This window comes from Salvia hispanica, chromosome 4, assembly GCF_023119035.1.
Source record: "Salvia hispanica cultivar TCC Black 2014 chromosome 4, UniMelb_Shisp_WGS_1.0, whole genome shotgun sequence".
Classification (NCBI taxonomy): Eukaryota; Viridiplantae; Streptophyta; class Magnoliopsida; order Lamiales; family Lamiaceae; genus Salvia; species Salvia hispanica.
Genome location: NC_062968.1, coordinates 919,785 through 946,937, shown reverse-complemented (window position 1 = coordinate 946,937; position 27,153 = coordinate 919,785). Strand labels below are relative to the sequence as shown.

General features: G+C 34.6%; 6 protein-coding genes across 8 annotated transcripts; all 6 read left to right on the top strand.

Moving 5' to 3' along the window:
* The first annotated feature begins 557 nt into the window (after positions 1-557).
* LOC125222688 (synaptojanin-1-like) lies at positions 558-5,250 on the top strand. Its single transcript, XM_048125443.1, has 5 exons — positions 558-1,083; positions 2,216-2,325; positions 2,419-2,781; positions 3,149-3,861; positions 4,822-5,250. Exons 1-4 carry the CDS (start codon positions 837-839, stop codon positions 3,854-3,856), a joined length of 1,428 nt encoding a protein of 475 aa, XP_047981400.1. The 5' UTR covers positions 558-836; the 3' UTR covers positions 3,857-3,861; positions 4,822-5,250.
* A 460-nt stretch (positions 5,251-5,710) lies between these two features.
* LOC125220050 lies at positions 5,711-8,463 on the top strand. 2 transcript variants are annotated; one of them, XM_048122167.1, is made up of 3 exons: positions 5,711-6,327; positions 6,468-7,706; positions 8,058-8,463. In XM_048122167.1, the coding sequence occupies exons 1-2, from the start codon at positions 5,768-5,770 to the stop codon at positions 7,672-7,674; spliced, it is 1,767 nt and encodes a 588-aa protein (XP_047978124.1). In that variant the 5' UTR covers positions 5,711-5,767; the 3' UTR covers positions 7,675-7,706; positions 8,058-8,463. The 2 variants fall into 2 exon arrangements, with proteins under 2 accessions (XP_047978124.1, XP_047978123.1); XM_048122166.1 differs by lacking the exon at positions 8,058-8,463 and having other exon boundaries at positions 6,468-7,847.
* Positions 8,464-10,976: 2,513 nt separating this feature from the next.
* Positions 10,977-13,072, top strand: LOC125185181. Its single transcript, XM_048081679.1, has 3 exons — positions 10,977-11,593; positions 11,860-12,383; positions 12,744-13,072. Exons 1-3 carry the CDS (start codon positions 10,977-10,979, stop codon positions 13,070-13,072), a joined length of 1,470 nt encoding a protein of 489 aa, XP_047937636.1.
* A 1,043-nt stretch (positions 13,073-14,115) lies between these two features.
* Positions 14,116-15,685, top strand: LOC125218288 (probable serine/threonine-protein kinase PBL2). Its single transcript, XM_048119925.1, has 6 exons — positions 14,116-14,145; positions 14,225-14,418; positions 14,505-14,640; positions 14,860-14,996; positions 15,095-15,179; positions 15,342-15,685. Exons 2-6 carry the CDS (start codon positions 14,269-14,271, stop codon positions 15,641-15,643), a joined length of 810 nt encoding a protein of 269 aa, XP_047975882.1. The 5' UTR covers positions 14,116-14,145; positions 14,225-14,268; the 3' UTR covers positions 15,644-15,685.
* A 546-nt stretch (positions 15,686-16,231) lies between these two features.
* LOC125185177 lies at positions 16,232-17,966 on the top strand. The gene is made up of 3 exons (XM_048081674.1): positions 16,232-16,692; positions 16,781-17,473; positions 17,561-17,966. Exons 1-3 carry the CDS (start codon positions 16,232-16,234, stop codon positions 17,964-17,966), a joined length of 1,560 nt encoding a protein of 519 aa, XP_047937631.1.
* A 4,601-nt stretch (positions 17,967-22,567) lies between these two features.
* Positions 22,568-25,128, top strand: LOC125223643. Of its 2 annotated transcripts, XM_048126884.1 has the most exons (3): positions 22,568-23,633; positions 23,720-24,252; positions 24,331-25,128. In XM_048126884.1, the coding sequence occupies exons 1-3, from the start codon at positions 22,888-22,890 to the stop codon at positions 25,005-25,007; spliced, it is 1,956 nt and encodes a 651-aa protein (XP_047982841.1). In that variant the 5' UTR covers positions 22,568-22,887; the 3' UTR covers positions 25,008-25,128. The 2 variants fall into 2 exon arrangements, with proteins under 2 accessions (XP_047982841.1, XP_047982840.1); XM_048126883.1 differs by having other exon boundaries at positions 22,571-23,633; positions 23,720-25,128.
* The last annotated feature ends 2,025 nt before the right edge of the window (positions 25,129-27,153 follow it).

The following is a 27,153-nucleotide window of genomic DNA, read 5'->3' as shown; positions in this document are numbered from 1 at the left end:
TACTGCTCTCCGAAAATGTTTATCACGCCCTCACAGAAATACTTCAGACATTCCAGGGCTGCCGACTCACCGATGTGGAGGTACTCATCCCACATGTCCGCCGCGCCTCCGTAGGCCAACTGCCCGATTGCCGCCGTGCACTTTTTGAATGTGAGGTGTGGTCGGAACCCGCTAACCGCTTGCGTTCCCGAAGCTGGAAACACAGTATATCGATGCTCTAATGCGCTCAACGATACGCATAAACAACTCCCCGCGCATTCTAAAACGCCGCCGGAACATGTTGGCGCATTGGAGATGCTCTTATCTAACACTTTAGCTATAGATGGATTAGCATAATGATGCATTTCACTACATCATTTCAAATTAGTATATAATATTTCAAAAAAAAAGAAGGATAAAGACTAATAGTATTATACAACCCAAAATAAAAATATAAAATTATTTTTTATAGATGAAAATAGCGATAAAACTTATTTGTTCTATGATTTAAATAAATTTCAAAATTTTGTACAATGAGTAAAGTATGTAATTATTCCATTCATCATCCAAAATTATAAGTAATCTGGAGTTTAAATGGATTATGGAATCGAATCTGTGAAGTTGAATCCACAGTTTATCCATCGCAAAAGTGCTCGAATTATAGATAAGGAGTTGAAAAAGAAGAGCATATACATTGAGTGAGTGCGTTTAATGGCATGGAGATGGAGAGAGCATTTGTTCCTCCCCCACTTCTCTCTCTCCTCAGAGCCACCGTATCTAGACAATTCCATTTCCATCCACTCTACAGATCTCAAAATTGAATCGCGGAATCGCTCGGAACCGATGCTGTGCTGGGAATGGGGAAGGCCGGTGATCAGCAACTGCCAATTGTGCAGCCGCAGCCGCAGTCGCAGCCGCCACGTGGCAGTTCTGGAACCTTCCGCTGCCGTGGATGTGCGGCGGGAGCTTCCAGGCTCGTCGACTTCAGATGCGCCCTAGTTTTGATGCTCAGCCTCGCCGCTTTCGTTTCTGTTGCTTTCTGGTTTATTCCTTCTCGACATAGGCATCCTGGATTTGATGCGAAAGCCTCCGTCAAGCGCAGTGGTAAAATTGGATTTCTATATGTTTTGATTTGGGGGTTTAGGAAGTAATTGGTGTGGAATTAGGTTTTTTTCTGTTGTGAGGTTGATTGAATTTCAATTGATTTAGTACTTCTTCTACTTATATTGCTTGTGATTGTTCTTGTGCTTGGACTCAAAATTGAACTTGTATGAGGTTATGGCGTGTGATTTTAATCTGAAAATATGCTGGGAATGACTATTGCTTATTTTACTTGAATATGCTTATAGTTATAGTAGTTCATAATGGAATAAGTTCATGTGTTGATTTCTTTCGAAGTCCAAAGGTAAAAGTTGGCTTGTGGTGGGTAACCTCATGATATAACTGCTCAGTGAAGCTCGTGATTATTGATAGAGTTGGGAAACATAGCATGGAATCATTCTTTCATCGTGTAATGGATTTTCACCTCTGCAAACAAAGTATATATAACGCTGGTATGGCAAGATTGTAGCAGTGAATTGTTCTTGCATCTCGTTTGGGCTGTTGAACAAAATGGTTATGATGCATGTGTCTTTAATCTAACTAATTCTGTATAGATAGCTTTGATGTAGGTCTTTATTGGAATTTAGTTACATGCAGACTGCAGACAGTGATGCTCTTTATGCTTTTACATGAAATTGCTGATCTGCTGCGCTTGAAACTTGTGTTGCTATCCCAGCCTTAAGATCCGATCCGATCCTCCTTGAGGCAGGAGAAATGATGCCCGGATTATCTGATTGGCGTACTGTTGCCAATACTACGCCCTCCTTGAGAATTTTCTTTCTTCTCTTTAATTTACTATAATTGGTAGCCTAGAATTGGACCATTAGGTTTTCTATCTGACTATCAGTTGCTCTATTTGAATAGTCTAGAACAGCTTATTGATAATGTTGTTGCAGAATCATCCTTTAAGCAGCGAAGGCTGCAGTAACATTTAGAAGAAAAGATGGAGTTTGTTCTTACCATTGTTATAATGTTTGTCACATAATTCGTGTTTTGCTTTCCTTGAATCTTCTAATGATTTATTATCATAGTTCTAAGTAGCAAGACTCTACATAGAAGAAAATGGTTGTTTATTATTGATGGTTCTGTTTAAAATCTCCACTCCTTATCCGATGGTTCTTGCTCTTATTTTCAGCAACTGTTCAATCATATTTCCAGCTTCAAAAGCCGATTTCTGAACTTATACCATATATCTCAAGACTAGAATATGATGTCAATGAGGAAATTGGTGTCCTTTCCTTGAAGGTTTGGCCTCAATCTTCTACTTACAGTTCTTGCTTTTTCAACCATCAAATTCAAAGGGAGAATTGTTTGATAATCACTTATTTTTTGTCACAGGTTGCTGTTCTGTCCATACACCAGGCAGACTTATCTAACTCAACTGATGTGGTGTTTGGTTTCCTTCCTGATCCAATTAATACTACAACAAATCCTGTGGCCTTGAGTGTGTTGAAATCATCCCTGATTGATCTGTTTCTTCAACAATACAATTTGACATTAACCCCAACAATTTTCGGAGAATCTTCTTCGTTTGAGATTCTAAAATTTCCTGGTGGAGTTACTATAATTCCAGAGAATAATCCATTGCTGTCTTTGCCTTTAGTCAATTTCACTCTCAATAGCTCAATTTATGATATTAAAGGAAATCTCCCAGAGTTGAAAAAACAACTAAAACTGGGATTGCACCTGATGCCCAATGAGGTAAAATTAAATTCTACTTTAAATACCATTATAATTGTATGTCAGCAGTTCAAATTGTCAAAGCTGATTTCCTTAGCTCAAATCCTGGAACTTGTTACATAACATTGTTGTATTAATCTGCATTAGGAGATGAGAGAGTCAACCTTTTTTGATCTGGTCTACATACTAGTACAATTGTTGCTGCAACTGCCATTTTCTCAATTCAGTTTCATTCTATTTCTTTGTTGAGTCTTCAATTGATATGTTTTCCATTTCCATTTATAGTTATAGCTTTTGAAATAGAGCCTTTGGTCTCATCTAATTGAGTCGTAATTTGGTTTATACATTTGTTCTTGAGCTGATACTGATGAAATCTTTCTTGATGCAGATGGTGTACATACAAGCAACAAACGAACATGGCTCAACAAAAGATTCACCAGTGATGGTTGAAGCTTTAGTTGCATCTGACATTCCTATGCAGCCAGAGAGATTAAGACAGCTAGCTCAGACAATTACTGGGTCACCTACTAAAGAAAACCTTGGGCTTGATCATTCTGTTTTTGGAAGAGTTAAGGAAATTAGCTTGTCATCATTTCTAAATCATTCCCTTTTCCCTCCATCGCCAACACCTAAACTGACACCTACACCTTCTTCACCTCCATCACCATCACCATCACCAGAAAGCGCTTATCATACCAGACCATCTATGGCGCCATCTTATTCTCCTGCTATTTCACCCGATTCACCCCATGCTCCACCACCTTGCCCTACATATTATGCCTATGCACCTTCACCCCGTCCACATAATGCTCCTCAACATTCTTTATCTCCAAATTCTGATTCTCCCACACCCTTAGGCTGTCAGCATTGTGGTTCTGATGATTCATCAAGTCCTTCTCCAACTTCCCGTCTTGACCAAATTTCACCAAACTCGTCTCCTCGTGCCACCAGAAAATCATCTGAAGCAGTATCAACACCCCAGACCTCACCAGCCAGTTCTCCTCTAGCTGGTATTCCACATGGCTATCAAAGTCCAGACAATAGGAGTGGAAAAGGTTTGGGGTCACCACTTCTTGTTTCGGCGACTTCTACTTAATTCACGTAAGTACCAAAACAACAATATCTGTTATTTCCCTCAGCCTCAAAGTTTCATACTTATTCTTTACCTTGTTGCCTGCTCGTATAATGTCATCAAAAATAGTACTCCCTCTATCAACAAAATATAGTCTCATCTAGTTTAATGCTCAATTAGTAAAACATGAGAGAAAAAAAGTGAGTAAAGTAGGAAAGAGAGAAAAAAAAATGGTGAGAGAGTTTCCTTAAATAAAATCGAGACTAATTTTAGTGGACGGATCAAAATGAGATTATTTTTTGTAGACGGAGGGAGCATATCTTAAATGAAACAAGCTATGGCAAGGGGGAGGGATTATAGGTTTCTGAATAACCCTATGTCCCTATCACAGCAGACACTAGTTTCAAATCAATTCTTGTGTTGTCTATGGAATCCTATCCCAATAACTAGCACTAACCATTCCTGGAAAACCATGCTACGAGCACTAGGATATTTTCTTCTCTACAAAAACATAAGTTATTTTGTAGATATTGCTTAGGTCTAAGTTTTTTTATTCTTCGAAACACTTATTATACATTCACTCTCATTCTATCAGAAGGAAGCTTTTATTTTATAAAATACTGTCATTTTGCTTTATTGAAAAAGAGATGAGAATGGTACAGTTCAAGATATGGTTTGTCTTACATAAATTGCTATTTGCAATTGAAACAAGGGTAAATTGTAGTATGAAGTTTGGTCAATTCTAGTCAATCCCGATTTATTGATTTTTTTGTAAATTTGTATATCACTCAAATTTCTGGAATAGTATGCATAAAATATATGGTCATGTGCTATTGCTCTGTAGTTCTGTGCATAATTATCTCTTCGTGGTGAACTTGTTCGTCAGTCACCTAAATTTCTCCAAAATCTCTTTCTTCGTATTTACTCCATTTTTTGATCTACAATATTCTTGTTACTAGACTTGGCTACAAAATAATGCACTCTTGCAGCTTACAGTCTGATGTTCTTGCTCCTGCTCCTGCTCGGGATGTCCTAGATGATACCCATGTATTTTAAAGACAGTTTTGGTGGTCGAGAGAGCAACAAACAAGTGTATTGGAGTTGATACCTAATCTTACAGAATGGCCGTATGTGACCTAATAACCATCAAAGGAAATTGGTAGGTCGCCTAGTTGCAGGTTTCCAAAAGAACAAACTGTAAAAATGCACGTGTTCTTTCGGGGATCCTGCAACTAGGGAAGATGCGGAATGTAATGGTAACGAAAAAAGAGTAGATAGTTGTACAGTTTTAGTTAAGAAATGAGAAATATTATCAACATACTCCCAGCTAGTATAAGATTTGTTGGGTTAGTGTTTTTTCTCGTACTCAAAATTCAAGCATTTTAGTACTACCATTTTACATAATTTTTTTTTTCCTATTCTATTATGTGATGTATTTTATTTTATATTTCTTTGGCGTTGCTTTCTTTGGCTGGGAATATAAAGGTATAACCTTTGAAAAGCGAGGAAATTAAATGTGCTGTGTTTTATTGGGAATCGTTAAAGGTATAAGCTTTGGAAAAGAGAGAAAAGTAAATGTGGGGTGTAATAAAATTGAGTTGATTTGCTTTAAATTGAAACTTGCTTTAAACTGTGTGATAAAGTTGATTTGATTTAAACAATTTGTATAGTTCATTAATTCTTTCTCACATTTTTTTTTCTTTTGAATTAAATATGAACCTTACCTCACACAGAGTCACACTTACGTTATTTTGTAGGAGTACTATATTTTTTATATTTACCTTTTTTAGTATTACTACTTGTCAATAAATTTCCGAATCCAATGTACGTACAGTTAAATTATTAATAGTTATGATTGCAAAGTTGGTTCCTGAAGATGCAGCCTATGGATGCAGTCTCCGGTGTGGATTTAATTGGTTGTTACACGAAGAATGCATGGAAATGCCTCGAGAGATTATGCATCCTATCCATCCGTCTCACCCTCTCACACTCCATCTAGGAAACATTCTTGGATCAAGAAAATGTGCATTTTGTGAAGGGGATATGTTAGGGTTAAGCTACAGATGTAGCCATGGGGGCTGTAATGGATTGGTGATACACTTGAGATGCGCGGCGGGGCTTAAAGATAACAATGAAACGCAGCTATTTATGGACCACCCAAGCCATCCCCAACATCAGTTACGGTTTTCAAAGAAGACAAGGTGGTGCCCATTTCCCTGTGATGCATGTGGTGCCACTGAGAAAGGGGACTCCTACACATGCACCCTTTGTGATTACTCCATACACCAGCGCTGCGCGCTCCTTCCTGAGTCTAAGAACTTCCCTCTTCACCACCACTCTCTCTCCCTCGCCTTTTATCCTCCCCGTGAGTACGTCCAAGATGAATTTTTTTGTGCTATATGCAACACAACTTTGCAACTGAGACGTTGGGTCTATCATTGCCATCTTTGCAGCTATATCGTCCATATCAACTGCGCCACCAACTCATCATCCATGTAATACTACTTTTTTTTACGATTTACTCTTACAATTTTTAATTGAGGTGTCAAAACATGCATGTTTATATTTTGGGATTCAGGGCTGATGATCATTCATGTTTAATTTATTTAACTGTTTTGGTTGGATTTTCTTTCAGGTTTGGTGATGAAAATGAAAATGCAACTGAGGATGAGAAAGAGGTTACCAAGTTCCCAGTAGCAGTAGATGACATGTATGAGGAGATGATCAGACCCTTTGTTAAGCGAGAAAGTGGACAACTTTCCATCCCTTATGGCGATCATGATAATCAGAACATTGGTGGCAAGTACAGGTTCTTCGGTCACACTCATCATCTACTAACCTTCACTACATTTTCTTCAGCTTCATCATCTTCTCCATCATCATCTCATCATTACTGCAAAATAGATGATGAAGAAGATCATGATGAAGATGATTTTGAAAGTATTACAAGATCGGAAAAAATATGTGATGGGTGCACATTGGCTATACATGAAAAGAAGCAAACAGATGACGATGGGTATGAGAGTGGTTACATGAGTTGTGATGAATGCAAATACTTTCTCCACTTGTCCTGCTTCAACTTACCACTTGAGATCCCCTCTCTTCCTGTCCATTCTCTCAAAGATCACAACCTAAGGCTTCAAAATGGTAGCAAGCTCGCAGGTTGGACAGTCTGTGGAATTTGTTATGCTAGGACGAATGGGCTCCATTACGCTTGTACTAGCTGCAATTTCAACATAGACATCAATTGTGCTTCTCTGCCCATCACTGTAAAACATGCAGCTCATCCACGACATAATTATCTCAAGCTAGTCATGAAGGATGATACCGGGTCTAACGGTTTCTGTGTTAGCTGTTATATGTCTACATCTGTAATAGGGAAGAGACATTACAAATGCAATAGCTGCAGATTCTGTGTGTGTGTCACATGTCTGAAGCTACCGACAACAAATAAGCATAGAATGGAGAAGCACTTGTTGTCGTTGACATATGATGCTTATGTTAACCGTCCTGGTGACTTCTACTGCAGCAGCTGCGAAAACCATATGAACCGCAGGAGATGGATGTATTATTGTCGAGACTGCGATCAGTCCTTTCATCCCAAATGTTTTCCTGCTACGTCAGGCTGGTACAGAAACATCAAATTTGGGACAGAGCAGTATGTGATTTCCAGTATTCATGACCACCCTCTTATATTTCAAATCATAACCAACAAAATGGCATGTGACCTATGTCATTACTATTACTATGATGAGCCTGGATTTCAATGTGCATCATGCTTCTTTGTAGTGTGCAAATCCTGCGGTATCAAAAACATGGATGATGCCCAAAAGTCCATCTGATTCACGTCGAATCAAATTTCTCTTTTAATTGGGTGAGTGCAGATGTAGATTTCTGTATTTATGTTATGAGTTAAATGTGTGTTGTTCATGTACCTTATGCATTTGAGTAATATTGTGGTATATACAAATGTTTTATAGTTTGTGTATTTAATGTTATTCTTGCACTTTTTTTACTTGGTTGTAAAGTGATGAACATTATACTATACAATACATATTTTGATACTCCGTATTTGGAAAGGACAGGTGGAGACAAATGGAAGAAAACGGGTATTGTTTAGGACCAAATGATAAAACACTTAATACATAGGAATAAAAAGTTTTTAGAATAGGTAACCAAATTTGAACTTTAGTCTTATTATTTTAATATGCCTTTTAAAATGCAGGTGTTTAATCATACTAACGAATTTGTGGCAGAGGAAACTTCGAAGGCATGTGCAGCATTTATTGCAATAGAATTTTACCAATTTCATAGTACAAGATGGTGGCTTCATTCTACATGTGTGGATTTCCTCAATATTCGTGATTAAATGATCTTGTGCCTCGATTTAATGATCCAAAACGATATCGACTTTTTTTTTTCTTGAGACTGAATGTCGAGGAACTATGATAACTCGGAGAAGTTGGTCGGAGCAGTTCTAAAGAGAGAAGAGTTCCGGCAGCTTGCACTCCGCGACAGCTCTACTGCCTCAATTTCAACTGATTTCAGCGCACGTCCCAGCTTTGATTCCGATGCTCCTCACGGTATTGAATGATTTATTATGAATTTGAGTTTCTCTATTTTGTTATGTGAAATAGTATGATACTGAGGAATTTAAGGTTTTTTTGGCTTGCTACTATTATTGTGAGGAGTTAATGCTATATTTTGGCATCAATTTTTGGCAAAATTCTCAATATTGGAGAAATAAAAAAAGTAGATCTCTATATAGGAAAAAAAAATTTCCACTACAAAAGAGGAAAAAGAGGGAAACACACTACTTGTCGATGCCTCTTTTAATATGAGAGATGCGATTGCATCTCGCGTCTTTCGAAACACACATATGAGAAACGCGTCGTTAAGAGCATCTCCAACCATTTACACTAAACTCAAACTCATTTTAGTGTAAATGTCACATCAAATATGATTTTACTCCAACCATTTACGCTAAACTCAAACTTAAAAGAATATTCTTTATATTATGCCCTTTTTACTCACAAAATTTGAAACATTTTTAGGTTTTGGTTTAGTGTAAACCTAAAGATTGATATTTTTTTTCTCAGAAACCAAAATCATGATTGATTTTTGAGTATTATTGGAGCTAAATACCTATCCTATTTTAGGTTTTAATGTACCATTGGAGATGGTTTAATAAAAGAAAAGTATCAAATTGCGCAAACGGATACCTGAGTTCAAACTTCAAATCATTTAGGGATTGCCTTACTTTAATTTGAGAAGACTTCTTCTAACTTAGTAGAAGAAAACTAGTTTTATTTGTATGTATAAAATAAAAAGATTGAATTAATTCAGAAAAAAATACATTAAAATTTTTTAAAATTATATCACCATTTTTATTCTTTTAACTTAGGATATAAAGTTTGGTCAATTCTAGTCAATCCAATTTGTTGATTTTTTGTAAATTTGTATATCCCTCACAAAAGTTATTGATTTTAATATGAAAAATATAGAATCTAAAATTAGGTTAAAGTATTATGGCTTCCAAATCGAACATAAATTTCCCCCAAATCTGAATCAATTGGACAATTGAGAAAATGACAGTAATCGTCTATTTTTGAAAGTTGCAGGACTACAATTTGACAAAAACTTCATGATCTTTCTAGCAATTTTACCTCAAAACAAATACTATATGAATGGTAAAACATTCTATGATGCGTCCATATACTAAGATCATGGTTTTGTTGCTAGCTAGAATTTTCCAGCAATTGTCAAAAACTCAAATTTCTGGAATATTATGCATAAAATATATGGTCATGTGCTATATATTGCTCTGTAGTTCTGTGCATAATTATCTCTTCGTGGTGAAATTGTTCGTCAGTCACCTAAATTTCTCCAAAATCTCTTTCTTCGTATTTACTTTCCATCTTTTGATCTACAATATTCTTGTTTCTAGACTTGACTAAACAATAATGCACACTTGCAGCTTACAGTCTGAGTATCCAATTCTTGAACGGACTGCTGATGTTCCTGCTCCTGCTCGGGATGTCCTAGATGATACCCATGTATTCAAAGATGGTTTTGGTGGTCGAGAGAGCAACAAACAAGTGTATTGGAGTTGATACCTAAACCTAATCTTATAGAATGGCCGTATGCGACCTAATAACCATCAAAGGAAATTGGTAGGCCGCCTAGTTGCAGGTTTCCAAAAGAACAAACTGTAAAAATGCACGTGTTCTTTCGGGGATCTTGCAACTAGGGAAGATGCGGAATGTAATGGTAACGAAAAAAGAGTAGATAGTTGTACAGTTTTAGTTAAGAAATGAGAAATATTATCAACATACTCCCAGCTAGTATAAGATTTGTTGGGTTAGTGTGTTTTCTCATACAGTTAAATTATTAATAGTTATGATTGCAAAGTTGGTTTTAATAAAATTTTGATAGGGTAAGTCGTCCTCTCATTATTCTTTAATCAAATGTTTAATTTTGAACGAATTGAATTACATAAGACTAATTTATTTGCAGCGTCTATTTATGAAGTGTGTGTTGTGGTGATAAAACTCAATTTTATATATTTTGTATAATTTATCTTTGAGATATTGATATCTAATATCAATAAACTTTCAAAAAATTGGATTTTTCATATGAATTTTAAAATTGACAAATAATATCACGAACTTTATCTTGGGTTTGTCTTTTTTCCACGAATGAAAATATTCCCACAAATAATAATATGATATGGATTTTTTTTCATAATTTCTCGACAATAATTTTGAGAGCTTCAAGTTTTTAAATCTTTGAAGATAGAATTTCTTGAAGCACATCCTCCAAAATTGTTCTTCAATCTATTAAAATCACATGAATTTTTTCATTCGTGGGAAAAAACACCTGAGGTAAAGTTCGTGATATTATTTGTTAATTTTAAAGTTCGTGGGAAAAATCCAACTTTTTGAAAGTTTCATGCTGTTAGATGCCAATATTCGTTTACCTTTTATATATTCTTTGCTCGCACTGCAAGTTTGCATGATTCCGTATATTATTACTCAAAATTCTGATAGTCAGAAACATTCAGTGCTCCATATATTTCCAACGTGAGCGGTGATAAGAGGGAAACTATACAAAAAATTTGTTAGAGAGAGAGAGAGAAAGAGAAATGGAGGAGGAGAGTTTTGTTCATATGTGTCATGAACACCCGCTGAGTCTGATCCCCGACTCGGCTAAAAGACAGTACATAGCTTGGTGTTATGGTTGCTCGAGACACTTTATTCCTGAAGATGCAGCCTATGGATGCAGTCTCCGGTGTGAATTTTATGAGGCGTTACACGAAGAATGCATGGAAATGCCTCGAGAGGTTATGCATCCTATCCATCCCTCTCACCCTCTCACACTCCATCATTCACCACTCAATCTTGGATCAATAAAATGTGCATTTTGTGAAGAGAGTGTGTCGGGGTTACACTACAGATGTAGCCATGGGGGCTGTGATGGATTTGTGGTACACTTGAGATGCGTGGGGGGATTTAAAGATAACAATGAAACGCAGCTGCTTATGTACCACCCAAGCCACCCCCAACATCAGTTACGGTTTGCAAAGAAAACTAGGTGGTGCCCATTCCCATGTGATGCCTGCGGTGCCACTGAGAAAGGAGACTCCTACACCTGCTCCCTTTGCGACTACTCCATACACGAAAGCTGCGCGCTCCTTCCTGAGTCTAAGGAATTCCCTGTTCATCATCACTCTCTCTCCCTTGCCTTTTATCCTCCCCGTGAGTATGTCCAAGATGAATTTTATTGTGCTATATGCAACACAACTTTGCAACTGAGACGTTGGGTCTATCATTGCCATCTTTGCAGCTATATCACCCATATCAACTGCGCCACCAACTCATCATCCATGTAATACTTTTTTTACAATTTACTCTTACCATTTTTTATTTTGGTGTCAAAAGTCAAAACATGCACTTTTGGATTTTGGGATTTAGGGCTGATGATTCATGTTTTATTTATTTACTTGTGTTGGTTGGATTTTCTTTCAGGTTTGGTGATGAAAATGAAAATGCAATTGAGGATCAGAAAGAGGTTACCAAGTTCCCAATAGCTGTAGATGACATGTATGAGGAGATTATTAGACCCTTCGTTAAGCGACAAAGTGGACAACTTTCCGTCCCTCATGGCGATCATGACAATCAAAACACTGGTGGCAAGTACAGGTTCTTCAGTCACCCTCATCATCTACTAACTTTTACTCCTACATTTTCTTCAGCTTCATCATCTTCTCCATCATCATCTTCTCATCGTTACTGGAAAATAGAAGATGAAGAAGAGGATGATGACGTTGAAAGTATTCCAAGATTGGAATTAACATGTGATGGGTGCGCACTGCCTATACGTGAAAAGAAGCAAACAGATGATGATGATTACGAGAATGAGAATGGTTACATGAGTTGTGACGAATGCAAATACTTCCTCCACTTGTCCTGCTTCAACTTACCACTTGAGATCCCCTCTCTTCCTATTCATCCTCGCAACGATCACAGCCTAATGCTTCGAAATGTTGATGGCAAGCTAAAACATTGGATTTTTTGTGAGATTAGTTTTAGTTTTACGAATGGGCTCTATTACGCTTGTACAGATAGATACTGCCAATTCAGAATAGACATCAAGTGTGCTTTTCTACCCAACACCATAAAACATGCAGCTCATCCACGACATAATTATCTCAAGCTAGTTGGGGTCGGGGATGATATCGAGTCTGGTGGTTTTTGTGTTAATTGTTTTAAGTCTAAAACAATACTTTATAAATGCAACAGCTGCAGATTCCGTGTGTGTGGAAAATGTGTGATGCTACCAGCAACAAATAAGCATAGATTGGAAAACCACTTAATGTGGTTGACATATGATGCCTATGTTAATCGTCCAGGTGACTTCTACTGCAACAGCTGCGAAAACCTTATGTTCCGCAGGAGCTGGATGTATTACTGTCGAGACTGCGATCAGTCCTTTGATCCTGAATGCTTTCCTGCTACTTCGGGCACGGCCAGAAACATCAAATATGGGGCAGAGCAGTATGTCATTTCCAGTATTCATGATCACCCTCTTAGATTTCAAATCATAACCAACAAAAACATATGTGACCTTTGTAGTGACGATGCGTATGATGGGTCTGGATTTAAGTGTGCTTCATGTTTCTTTGTAGTGTGCATATCCTGCGGTATCAGACACATGGATGATGCCCAAAAGGCCATTTGATCATGTCGAATCAAATTTCTCTTTTTAGTTGGGTGAGTCGAGATGTAGATTTCTGTATTTATGTTATGAGTTAAATGTGTGTTGTTCATGTATCTTATGCATTTGAGTTATATATTGTATGTACAAAAGTTTTATAATTTGTGTATTTACTGTTATTCTTGCACTTTTTTACTTGGTTGTGAAGTGATGAACGTTATATATATTTCGATTTATAAAGAAAATGGCACTGTTTGGATATATGTACAAAAGATTATACGTAGGCTATTATAATTTTTTGCCATGAGATAATTGATAACAAATCAAACTATAATTTTTCTATCTGATTTTCAAGTTATGATACATACTAGAATTATACTACTTAACTTCATAATTTTTTGGCAATTTGCCCTTGATATTATCAACACTTTACAAACTTACAGTTTTTGTTAATTGAATTTAAAAATAATCTAGTTTTTGGAAGTTTCAATTAATTTAACAGTAAATTGTTTTCTTAATTATATAAACGGAAATTCTATTTAATTAAATATATTGACAGTAATACATTACACACATTTAATTTGATTTGATTTAAACCGTTTATAGTGTTTTAATTTTTTCTCGCATTGGTTTTGATCAAAGTAATCATCAATATATATATAATGTATATCTATTATTCGCTCCAAGTTTATTTGATTCTATGATTACTGTCTACATAATTTTTCTTTTCCCCCTTTAATTTGTGATGTATTTACTTTATTTTCGTTTCTTTTTCTTTATTTCTTTCACTTTTGTTTATTTTCCTTTACTTTTCTCCTTTCTTGTTGCAAAATGGGAAAAGTAAACGTGGTGTGATAAAAATTATGGTTGCGAATTGCGATAACAAAACATTATCTCATTATATATATATATTTTATTTCTTTTTCATTTTTTTAGAAACAAAGAACTTCAATAGCAGTATCTTTTTTCTTCATCATTTTTCACTCCAATGAAGGTAATAGTGATAATATTATTCGTGAGAGGAATGAATACGATATGGTGGATGTTTTATTATTATTTGTTTTTCAGTGAATTCGGCGATTTCCCGTTATATTTCGGTAAGTTTTCTTCAATATTTTGGTATTCCTCCCTTATTCGTTGTTAATTGCATATTATGATGTGATGTGATGGCCATAGAGTATGGAGAGTTAAAAAAAGCTACCAAAAACTTTCACTCAGACATGTTGTTGTGGCGAGGAGAATCTGGCTGTGTTTATAAAGGAAGGATGCATGAACACTATCTCACCGCAAGTCAGCCTGGTTGTGGAATTACTGTTGTTATCAAGATGGTGAATCTTAAAGGTTTTCAAGGAAAAAAGGAGAAGTTTCTGGTTGGTGTTTCATCCCCTAAATTTTCACCTTTGTTTATGATTAGTTATATAGTGTAATGTATACCAACCATAAAAAAATGTTGCAGGAAAAATTTCACTACTTGAGTCAACTTCGTCACCCAAATTTGATCAAACTTTTCGGATATAGCTTTATCGAAGATAGAGTGATTCTGGTATCTGAGTTCATGTGCGAAGGAAGCTTGGAATACCACTTGTTCACGAGTAAATTGCTTCCTTACTACTTCCTAGCTCCGTCCATGAATAGGAGTCACCATAAGTTTAGTTGACATACTTATGTCTTCCTGTTTGCTTTGGTAATATATATAGTTAACAAGTTAGCAAGAGTTAGCATTTAAGATATTTAGCAACTTAATAGGACCTTAATTACTACTGTTACAATATACAATGTTGATTTTGACTGCCAATTCTTCTATTCCACAGGAGAGAAAAGCTCCCTTAATTGGAAAACAAGAGTCAAAGTGGCTATAGGTGCTGCAAGAGCTATTGCCTTCTTGCATGACTTGGGAAAACCGGTCACATATCGAGATTTTAAGAGTAGCAACATTCTTTTAGATGGTGTAAGTTTGGCAATGTTTTTGAATTCCTCTGCTTTTTATAAACCGTTCTCGTTGACAAACAGCCGAGACTCATGTTTGGTTCCGGTCGAGCACTGCAGGACTTCAACACCAAGTTGTCTTGCTTTGGCCTTGCAAGAGATGTTAGGGGCTCATACGGAGCTGCTCCCGAGTACGTGGCAACAGGTTCTTGCATCTCAAACTCTTGCTTGTATGGTTTCAACTTATGTTCAAGCTTTAATAGCACACTCACCACACCTTGCACCAACTCAGCTCGAAGAGCTCAGTTGGTAAGTAAGTCACAACAGGGTAGATAGGGAACCATTGTTGATCCTCTTTCATGAACAGGCCAGTGGAGCACGAGATGCGATGTGTACAACTTTGGAGCCGTTTTGCTAGAATTAATAACAGGGCTTCGAATTTATGACCCTACTCGGCCCGCGGGAAAGCGTTATCTAATGCATTGGGTAAAACCGTATTTGAATGACGAAAAAATAGTGCCCCAAATTGTGGATACCGGATTAAAGGGAAAATACCCTCGCAATGAAGCATATGAAGTGGCCAAGATATGTCAACAATGTCGGAGTGAAGAGCCAAGTTTAAGACCAAAAATGTGTGAGGTTGTAGGTGTACTTGAAAAACTGTTATAAGTAATTAATACCCATGTATGGTTTGATGCTTCTAGAAAAATATTACACTCTCTGTGTTAGTATCTCCGTATGCGACCTAACCATCAAAAGGAAATCGGTAGGTTGCCTAGTTGCAGGTTTCCAAAGGAAGGTAACAAATTCCACATTTTACTACCTTATTCCACTCATATTTCAATTAAAACGATATACAAGTGAGACATATATTCTACTAACCTTTTCTACCTACTTTTGGCAATAATTTTTAAAACTTGTAATGGAAAGAAATAAAACTCCTAATGGTGGATGAATGGAGTAAAATTTGTCAAACTAAATTTATTTAAATTATAGGTATATATGTATGTTATTTTAATTCATGAACTTTTATGTGTATCGTACTTTGATTTAATTATGTTAGGTAATGCAATCATTAGTTAGATTATTAAAACGTCAATTTAAAACAAAAATAAATAAGAATACGCTGTATTAATTTTTCAAGACACAAAATTCAATAAATGAATGTGTCACTTAATTCAACGGAATAATACTCCCTTCGTCCCTTAAAAATAAAATAAGAGAAAGAATAATACATAGACTAGTAAAAATATAACGATGAAACGCAGATACTCCCTTCGTTACTCTACCGATGTAGCCAAGGGGGCTGTGATGGATTGGTGGTACACTTTGGATGCGCGGGGGGGGCCTAAATATAACGATGAAACGCAGATACTTATGTACCACCCAAGCCACCCTCAACACCAGTTGCGGTTTTTGAAGAAAACGAGGTGGTGCCCATTCCCCTGCGATGCATGTGGTGCCACTGAGAAAGGGGACTCCTACATCTGCACCCAATGTGACTACTGGATACATGAGAGCTGCGCACTCCTCCCTGCGCCTAAGGTCTTCCCTATTCATCATCACCACTCTCTTTCCCTCGCCTTTTATCCTCCCCTTGAGTACATCCGGTACAACTTTTATTGTGCTATATGCAACACAACTTTGCCATTTGGGCGCTGGGTCTATCATTGCCATCTTTGCAGCTATGTTGTCCATCTCAACTGTGCCACCTCCACGTAATATTTTTTTACCATTTTTTTTAACTGAGGTGTCAAAACATTCATGTTTAATTTTTTTAACTGCTATGGTTGGATTTTCTTTTAGGGTTGGTGTTGAAAATGAAAGTGCAATTGACGATGAGAAAGAGGTTACCAAGTTTCCATTAGCAACCAGTGACATTTATGAGGAGATGATCAGACCCTTTGTCAAGCGGCAAAGAGGACATATTGTTGATGATCATGATGGTCACTACATCATAGGCGACAAGTACAAGTTCTCTTATCACCCTCATCTACTAACTTTTACTGCATATTCTTCGGGTTCTTCTTCTTCTTCTTCATCATCATCCCATCATCACTACAAAAATGATGAAGAAGAAGAAGAAGGAGATGACGAAGATGATTTTGTTAGTGTTCCAAGAACAAAATTAGTATGTGATGGGTGCACACTGCCTATACGTGAAAAGAAGCAAACGGATGATGAGTGTGAGAACGGTTACATGAGTTGTGATGGATGCAAATACTTTCTCCACTTGTCCTGCTTCAACTTACCACTTGAGATCTCCTCTCTTCCATTTCATTCTCTCGAAGATTACAAGCTAACGCTTTTAAATGCTGGCAAGCTCAAAGGTTGGATATTCTGTTATATGTGTAATGCTTTTACGAACGGGCTTTATTACGTTTGTACCAGGTGCCGGTTCAACATAGACATCATGTGTGCTTCTCAACCCAACGCCATAAAACACGCTGCTCACCCACGACATAATTCTCTCAAGCTAGTCAGAAAGGATTATCGCGGGTATCAAAGTTATTGTGTAAACTGTTATTTTCCTGTAATTTATAGAGAGGCATCTTACAGATGCAATAGCTGATTCTGTGTGTGTAGTGAATGTGTGATTCTACCAGCAACAAATAAGCATAGAATGGATAAGCACTTGTTGCCATTGACATATGATGCTTATGTTAACTGTCCTGGTGACTTCCACTGCAGCAACTGCGAAAGCCACATGAACCGCAGAAGCTGGATGTATTATTGTCGAGACTGCGATCAATCCTTTCGTCCCTACTGCTTTCCTGCTACTTCGGGCGCGTACAGAAACATCAAATATGGGACAGAGCAATATGTCATTTCCCGTATTCATGTCCACCCTCTTAGATTTCAAATCATATTCAAGAAAAAGAGATGTGATTTTTGTCATGAAACTGTGTATGATAGGCCTGGCTTCCAATGTGTATCATGCTTCTTTGTAGTGTGTAAATCTTGTGGTATAGAATACATGGATCATGCCTAGATGGCCTTTGATTCACATCAAATCAAATTTATGTTTTAAATTGGGGGAGTGCTGATGATGATTCTTGTATTTATGTTATGGGTTAAATGAGTGTTGTTCATGTATCTTATGTATTTGAGTAATATTGTATACAAAAGTTTTACTTGGTTCTGTCAGTATATATTTTCAGAGGAGAGGAGATGGAGACAAATGCAAAATAAATTAGCTTCAGAAACCATAGGTGGATGATTAAGTAGCTTAAACAAATTATAAAGAAGTTGAATAATATAAGAATGATCCCAAATCTTTCATATCATATAGTATCAAGAAAAAAAATAATGTATGGGTGCGTCATCATTGATCAAATAAACAATGTTTTCTATTCATAAAGAAAATGACACCATTTGGTAGATATATAACCAATATACTCTTGGAGTGTGATCAATTGCTATCTCACCCCTTAATTGCTAACTACAACTGATTTTAGACCACAGAATTCTAAAAATCTAATGGTGTATAAATTACCATGTGTAATTTTGTTTTATTATTATTTTAATTTAAAAAAATAAAAAATTTAGGGTTTTGGATCAAAATATTAATATAGTGTATTAAACATATCAATGTGATGCTTGGAATATGTCAACATAATTTCGAATAGACATTTTATATGTATTATGTTAGACATATTTTATTAGCTACATCTGACACTACAAATATACGAAAACTCAATAATTTTTTTCAAATTTTGACATCGGAACATATGCGAGTTCTCGTTAGAATCCTTATAGAATTATCATTATTTTGGTATATGTTGTGTGAAAAATAAATTTAAATTGAGATAGTTATATGCATTTAAACTTTTGAGATATTTTTTAAAAAATAGTTATAACTACTTTGTTGTTAATTGACATAAATAACCTAATTTACATTTTTTGTTGGATACATTGATACTCGAAAATCATAGATATTTGCCCTTGATTTGAAGATCTAATGTCTACCATTTAGTTATAGTTAGCAATATAACACAACCCTATACTCTGCGTCCCATTAAATATGCAACAATTGAGAATCAGCACGGGTTTTTATGTAGTGATGTTTTGTGAGTTAATGTAGCAAGAGTAAAGTAAGAGAGACGAAAAAGTATATATAGAGATGTTTCCATTTTAAAAACGTTTCATTTTTAATGGAACAATAAAAAAGGAAAACATTTCATTTTTAATGAGAAAGAAAGAATATTATACACATACGAATATAATTTTAACTATGCGATAGTTGATAATAAATTTAAACTTCATAATTGGTAATTCGTTACCAACATTTAATTTAATTTGATTTAATTTTCATGATTTTTAGTGTTTTAATTCTTTCTCACATTTTTTCTTTCGAGTTGAAAGAATCTCGAAGATCAACCTTAGGTCAGGTTTGGTTGCCAAGATTCTGTCTGGGAAAGTAATATGATTTCTTACATTTTAAATTCATGTGTTTGTTTCGATTTTTAATCAAACTGGAAAAGTAATCAGAATCCGGGAACAAGGAAAGTTTGTACAACTTTCCAGGATTTAGAATCCTAGCTTTTCTTATGTATTCTCTTTCTCAACTTTAGGATTCTTACATATTTAATACAATATTATTATTATTATTAAATACAATATTTTAATAATAATTTAAATTATAAATCATCCATAATTTCAGTATAATAAATAACTATAATTAAATTTATCATAATTATAACTATATTAATTGTTATTATCATAATAGTAATTAATAATTTATTAAATAATTATAATATAATTATAATATAAATGATATAATAATAATAATAAATAATTATTAATATTATTTTATAAATTAATAATTAATCAATAAAATTGTAGTGAAATTTAAATTATATAATGTATTCTATTATAATATCCGTAATTAATAATAATAATAATAATTATCTATTTATTATTATAACCATTTATGATTATAATACTCCATGTAAATGTTATGAAAATTATATTATTATATATTATGATGGATGATTCATATTTAAATTATCCATAGTAATAATCAATATAATTATTATCATTTGTAATAATAATTTATTAAAAATTTTGTGTTATTATTATTTTTATATAAATAAAAGATAATAAGTAGTAGTATATTTTTAGTTTGGTGTATAAATTAAATATAAAATATAAAATCTTGATATTTTCCAAACATTGGAAAGTAAAGTTATTAGGAATCATATTTTCGGGATTCATTTTTCCAGAAATCATTTTTCTTTCCAACTTTACTTTCCCGTCAACCAAACATGGCCTTAGCGTCACACGTGGGTTTTGATCAAAGTAATTGATGTCACGCATCGGTTTTGCTCAAAATAATTTCAATATATATAAAGGTCAAACTAGTGTTTCGATATAAATATTTGGTACTTTTATAATACTACATCAAGATTAGAATCGAATAGTTCATAATATCTAAAGACTAAAGTACAATTTATATACTTTTATTTATTCTTTGCTCCCACTCTAAGTTTGTTTGATTCTGTGACTGTGAGTACTATTAACATAATTTTTTTTCCCTTTTATAAACACGGGATTTGCATGTTTTTAAGGCTTAGATTTAGCTCGTTTTAAATGTTAATCTTGCATATTATGTTCTTAAATAGCATATATTATATATTTTGGTATTTTGACGTGTTTATTGATAAATGATAGAAAAAAATAGAAAAAATGTGCTAAAGTGTCAAGGTTCAGCAGCCTCTGTTCGAGCCTATCTCCCAACGAGTTTGAAGTCCAATCAGTGCTTACTACATACCATTCTCTTCTTCTTCGAAAGAGCTTCGCGTGGGTACCTTGAACATCTAAATCGGAGTTATGTGGAGAAAGTTATGGCCATTTTACGAACGTTACGCAGTGCAGTCAAAATTAGGCGAAATTAAGGAAGGAAAGAAATTATTGCCAAATCTCTCCTATTAATTGAGGAATTCGAATTTACCATCTTTTCCATTACTTGGAGGGTACTTTTTACCAATTATAAATTCTTTTCTAGCCTATATATACCTCATAACCTAATTCATAATATTCATCTCAGAGCCTCCAAACCTCTCCTTCCCTATACTTCTTCCATCCCATATTCCACATATTATTCTTCCATATTCCATTGGAGCGGAGCTCTGCAGATCCAAGCAAGAGAAGACTGAAGATTACATCATTCAACCTTGGGTTTTGTTTTGTTTTTCTTCATGTCTAGTACTTTTTGTTGTTTTACTTGTCTATGAGTATTAAACATCTTTTGTAGAATTTTTGGTAAACATGATATGATTTTGAGTTATTCATTTAATTGTTTTTCCTTGTTAGCTCTTGTAGTTATTTCAATTTCTCTTGTGCTTATACATTTATTTGACTGACCATGAATGCATGTGGATTTTACTACAGTACCTGGGAAGTGAGTAGTTTAATTTGAAAGAGGAGAAATTGACGTCTTTGCCAATATAATCGACAGATTTGAGCCTTTGAATGAAGCAAATTTATCTTATGAGCTTTTAAGAGTTGTTGCCTTAGTTCTAGGAAGGACACTTCGGTTCTAGGCAACAATCTACAAATTGTATACTTCGAGAGAAGATATAATTTTACGTATGTGATAGCTTAGTAACTCTAGAGACCGTAATTCAAGGAAGTCTTTTTGATATTAACTTTTGATTGTGGTTCCTAAAATTCTACATTCGTTAGCCTGCTTTATATTATTTATATATTATGTTTTTCGTTATTTATTTATTTATTTATTTGTCTAGTTTAATTAATCAATCCAAAAATCATGTGTCTCTAAATAGTATGTGACGCTTAGTATATGATAGTCAATTGCAATATTGCCTGTGTTCGATATCCCGGTACTGACCTTTAGCTATACTAGATCTATCTTGTATACTTGCACTATACTAGATCTATCTTGTATACTTGCAAGTATTTTTAGTGCTAATAAATAGTGCATCACCCTTCTAATTTCGTGATGGATTTACAGTATTTTCATTTCCTTCTCTTTACTTTTCTTTGTCTTTATTTCTTTCACTTTTCTTTATTTCTCTTTAATTCTTTTCATTTACTTTTCTTTTCTTTATTTCTTTTACTTTTCTTTATTTCCCTTTACTTTTCTTTTCTTGATGAAACATGAGAAAAGTAAACGTGTTGTTTTAAGATTGCGATAACAAAACAATATCTCATTATATTTTTTTATCTCTTTTTCATTTTTCTAGGATCAATAAACGAATGTGTGACTTAATTCGACGGAATTGATACTACTACTATTTACTAAGTCCTACATACATTTTATATATTCTTTGTTCGTGCTCCGATTTTACATTTTTACCTTTGTTACATAAAAAAAAAGAGAATATGTTAGCTTGTGTTGCCGCATGATTCTTTGTATTAATAGTTACTCAAAGTTTTGAATTAATGGTATATTATCTATAGTCCTTAATAACACATGTTTTGTTTGTTATTTAAAGCCACGTTATAGTAGGAAATTTCAAAATTATTTTTTGACTTTTTCTATATTTCCAAGGTTGAGGGCTATATTAGTAGTTACATTTTTCTCTTTCTTATTTTATTTGTCCCTACTTTATTCATTTTCTACGTTATTCTCTCTACTTTTTTCTTCTTTTCTTACTTTTTTATCTATTTATTTAAGACACTCAACATTCCTTTAAAAAATTTCGTGCTGAAAAGTTTCGCCTCAACTATGAGGGAACGGAAGGGGTAAAAGAATGCGTGACTTGTAGAAGCAAGTATATAATTTACCTTTTGTGCGTTATTCTTTACTTGCGTTGCATGCCTTATAACCTAAACTTTTGCATCATTTTAATAAACATTCAATGCCTATAAAGCGGAGTATTATCTTTTCCAGTGTGATTGGTGATAAAAAGAGGAAAAAAAATTGTTAAGAGAGAGAGAAAAAAAAAATGGAGGATGAGAGTTTTCTTAATATCTATCATGAACACCCGCTGAGTCTGATCTCCAACTCAGCCCAGAACCATGATCATATGTACTACCCTCGGTGTTTTGGTTGTTGGAGAAACTTTTTACCCGAAGATGCAATTTATGGATGCAACCGCCACTTGTGTAGATTCGAGTTGTTGCTACACAAAGAATGCATGGAAATGCCGAGAGAGATTATGCATCCTGTCCATCCTTCACACTCGCTCACATTGTATCTTTCTTTTATGCACATAAAATGTGCTATTTGTAAAAGGAATAGTGTTTGGGGGCTTAGCTACAAATGTAGCCAAGGGAGTTGTGATGGATTCGAGATCCATTTGGGATGCGCGGTGGGCCTTAACGATAAGGATCCAGCGCAGCCAGTATTGAACCACCCAAGCCATCCTCAACATGAGCTACGATTTTCCAAGAAAACGAGGTGGTGCCCATTCCCATGCGATGCCTGCGGTGCCACTGAGAAAGGGGACTCCTACACCTGCAACATATGCGACTACTGGATACACGAGAGCTGCGCACTCCTCCCTGCGTCTAAGGAGTTCCCTCATCATCACCCTGCGCACCCTCTCTCCCTCGCCTTTGGTGTTCCAACTGTGTACATCGAATATGAATTTGAGTGTGCTGTATGCAACAAAACCTTGCTATTGAGACGTTGGGTCTATCATTGCAACCTCTGCAGTTATGTCGTCCATATCAACTGCGCCAACTCCATGTAACACTTCTCACTATTTACTCATGTCAATATATGCATGTTTACATTTTGGGTTTTATTAACACTTTTCAATTATTTTCTTCCAGGTTTGATGATGAAAATGCAAATGCAATTGATGATGAGAAAGAGGTATCAACCATTTTCCCAATAACAGTAGAGGACATGTATGAGGAGATGATCGTACCTTTCGTTAAGCGAGAAAGTGGACAAATTCTTGTCCCTAGTGATCATAACAATCACAACATTGGTGGCAAGTATAAATTCTCCAATCACCCTCATCTACTAACTTTTGTTACATTTTTGTCGTCGTCATCATCATCGTCATCTCATCATCACTACAAAAAAGAGGATGAAGAAGAAGAAGAAGAAGAAGAAGAAGAAGAAGATGATGATGAAGATTTCGATAGTATTCCAAGTTCGGAATTAATATGTGATGGGTGCACATTGGCTATACATGAAAAGAAGCAAACGGATGATGGTGATGGGTATGAGAGTGGTTACATGAGTTGTGATGAATGCAAATACTTTCTCCACTTGTCCTGCTTCAACCTACCACTTGAGATCCTCAATCATCCAACACACCCTCTCAATGATCACAAACTAATGCTTCGAAATGTTGGTAAGCTCACAGATTGGATATCATGTAGAATTTGTCGTGCTTATACAAATGGGCTCTATTATGCTTGTACCTACAAAGACTGCAGGTTCCAAATAGACATCAAGTGTGCTTCTCAGCCCAACACCATAAAACATGCAGCTCACCCACGGCATAATCATCTCAAGCTACAGCTAGTCACAACAGTTAATATCTGGCCTACTTTATGCGCGGGCTGTTTTGAGCCTGGATGGGATGCAGTAAAATACAAATGCAGTAGCTGTAGGTTCAGTTTGTGTGGCAGGTGTGTGATGTTACCAGCAAGAAATAAGCATAGATCGGAGAAGCACTTGTTGTCGTTGACATATGATGCCTATGTTAACCGTCCTGGTGAGTTCTACTGCAGCAGTTGCGAATATCAAATGATCAATCCCAGGATCTGGATGTATCATTGCCGAGACTGCGATCAATCCTTTCATCCCAAATGCTTTCCTGCTACGTCGGGTCAGTACAGAAACATCAAATTTGGAACCCAGCAGTATGTGATTTCTAGTATTCATGACCCTCGCCACCGTCTTAGTTTTCAAATCATAACTAAGAAGAAGAGATGTGACCTGTGCCATGGTGTTTGTTACGCTAACTTTGATAGGTATAACAGAAGAATAATTCATTTTTTACATGGATTGTTTGATGGGGTTGGATTTCAATGTGAGTCATGCTTCTTTGTCGCATGTAAGCCATGTGGTGTGAAACACATTGAGGATGCCCGTGCCATCTGATTCAAATCGAATCAAACTTCTTTTTTTTAATTGTTTGTGTGCCATTTAGATTGTTGTATTTATGTTATGTATCTTATGTACTTATGTAGTCCATAATATTATATTTATGTTATGTATCTTATGTACTTATTCATCAACGTCTTGAATCATTGTAATACACATTCATCATTAATGGTCTTTACATGGGAATATTTGTTAAGAGAGAAACAGAGAAATGGAGGATATTTTTCCTTATATGTGTCATGAACACCGACTCGGCCGACAAAAGTAAACACTAGCAAAAATTTGAATGGATTTAAACAATTTGTATAGTCCATTAATTCTCTCACATTTTTTTTGTTTTGAATTGAAATGGAGACTTGAAGCCCAACCTTAATGTTACTCTTAGTTGTTTCTTTTTTTCCCTTTTTCCCTTTCCATTTTTCTCTTTTCGGTATTCATTGTCAATAAATTTCCGAAAACAATGTACATATGTTTAAATTGTTAATAGTTATGCTTGCAGGGACGTAATCAAATACAATCTCTAAATATTGTACAAACTACAAACTATGATTAGAAAATTTCAACAAATTACAAAATAATAGCAATAAAAAAATGTCAACACAGTGTCAACGGTTGACATTGTGCTAACACTGTGTTGATATCAAAATCTTGAAATTTTATACCATGTTAACGTTGTGTTGAGGTTGTGTTGAAAAGTTTGGAGTTTGTATAAAATATAGGTTTGCATTTTATCACTACCCTGTAGTTGTAAAGTTGGTTTTAATTAAAAATTTGATAAGACAAGTCGTCGTTTTATTATTATTATTTTGTCAAATATTTAATTTTGTAGAAATAAAACTAATAGTCTAGTCTCTGAGTAGATAATAAGGTATGTATAAATGACATTTATTGATATTTTTTATAAGATTAGAATCCATTGCTGTTTATTACTTCCTCCGTGATTTGGAGTCCTGCTTTTTCATTTTAATCCATCCACAAATAAGAGTCATCCATAATTTTTATTATAAAATGGTAATAAACTCCACATTTTACTAACTATATACAAGCGAGACACATATTCTATTAACCTTTTCTACCTACTTTTGTTAATATTTTTTAAAACCTATGGAGGAAAGAAATGAAATTCTTAATGGTGGATGGATGGAGTAAAATTAATCAAACTAAATTTATTTAAACTATATGGAATGTAGTAATAGCATGACTGAATGAAGTAATAAGTTCATTACTACTACTTGACGTTTAACACAATTAACATTGTATTTCAATAAAATGTCATATTTACTTCATTACTGACGTTCATTTGGTTCATTATTTATTGAATATAGTTCATTACTACTGCTTAACGTTTAACACTTAAATTTGTTGTACCATTAATGTATTTCAATAACATGTCAAAATTACTTCATAACATACTTCATTTAGTTCATTATTTACTTCGGCAAGTTTTTATTGAATTAAAACAAAATTTAAAAAAAAATTAATTTTTTTTTTAAAATTTAAAACAAAAAATAAAAATAAATTTTTTTTATTGAATAAAATATTAAATTAATTGTAAATTAATCCCAACCACAAGATTAAGAAAATGAATGACCCTAATTTGGTTTCTAATTTGGTCTTTAAGACTGGATTTGTAGATAATGGGACATATATGTTATTTATATTTATGAACTTTTATGTGTATCGTACTTTGATTTAATTACGTTAGGTTATGCAATCATTAGTGAGATTATTAAAACGTCAATTTAAAACAAAAATTAAATAAGAATAACGTCAATTTAAAACAAAAATATTAAATAAGAACACGCTGTATTATATTTTTGGGAGTAAAAAAAAAAAAATACTTAGGACTCATTTGATAAAAAAGAAGGGATATGAGAAGATATGTAAAATAAGATAAGAAATTCAGGCTTCATGTCAAGATATGCAAAGATATGATTTTTTTGTTGTTGTTTGATAGAGCAGAAATTATCTTAATTTGTATATTACATAACATGGCATAATTGACAAATTGGTGGACTATATAAACATGGTTAAAGTTATAATTTTAGTAAGATTGGGTAGGGCCTTGTCTTATATTAGACTTTGAGTTAAGCTTAACTATGATATCAAACAATTAGAAATGTCCATATATAATTCTCTATCT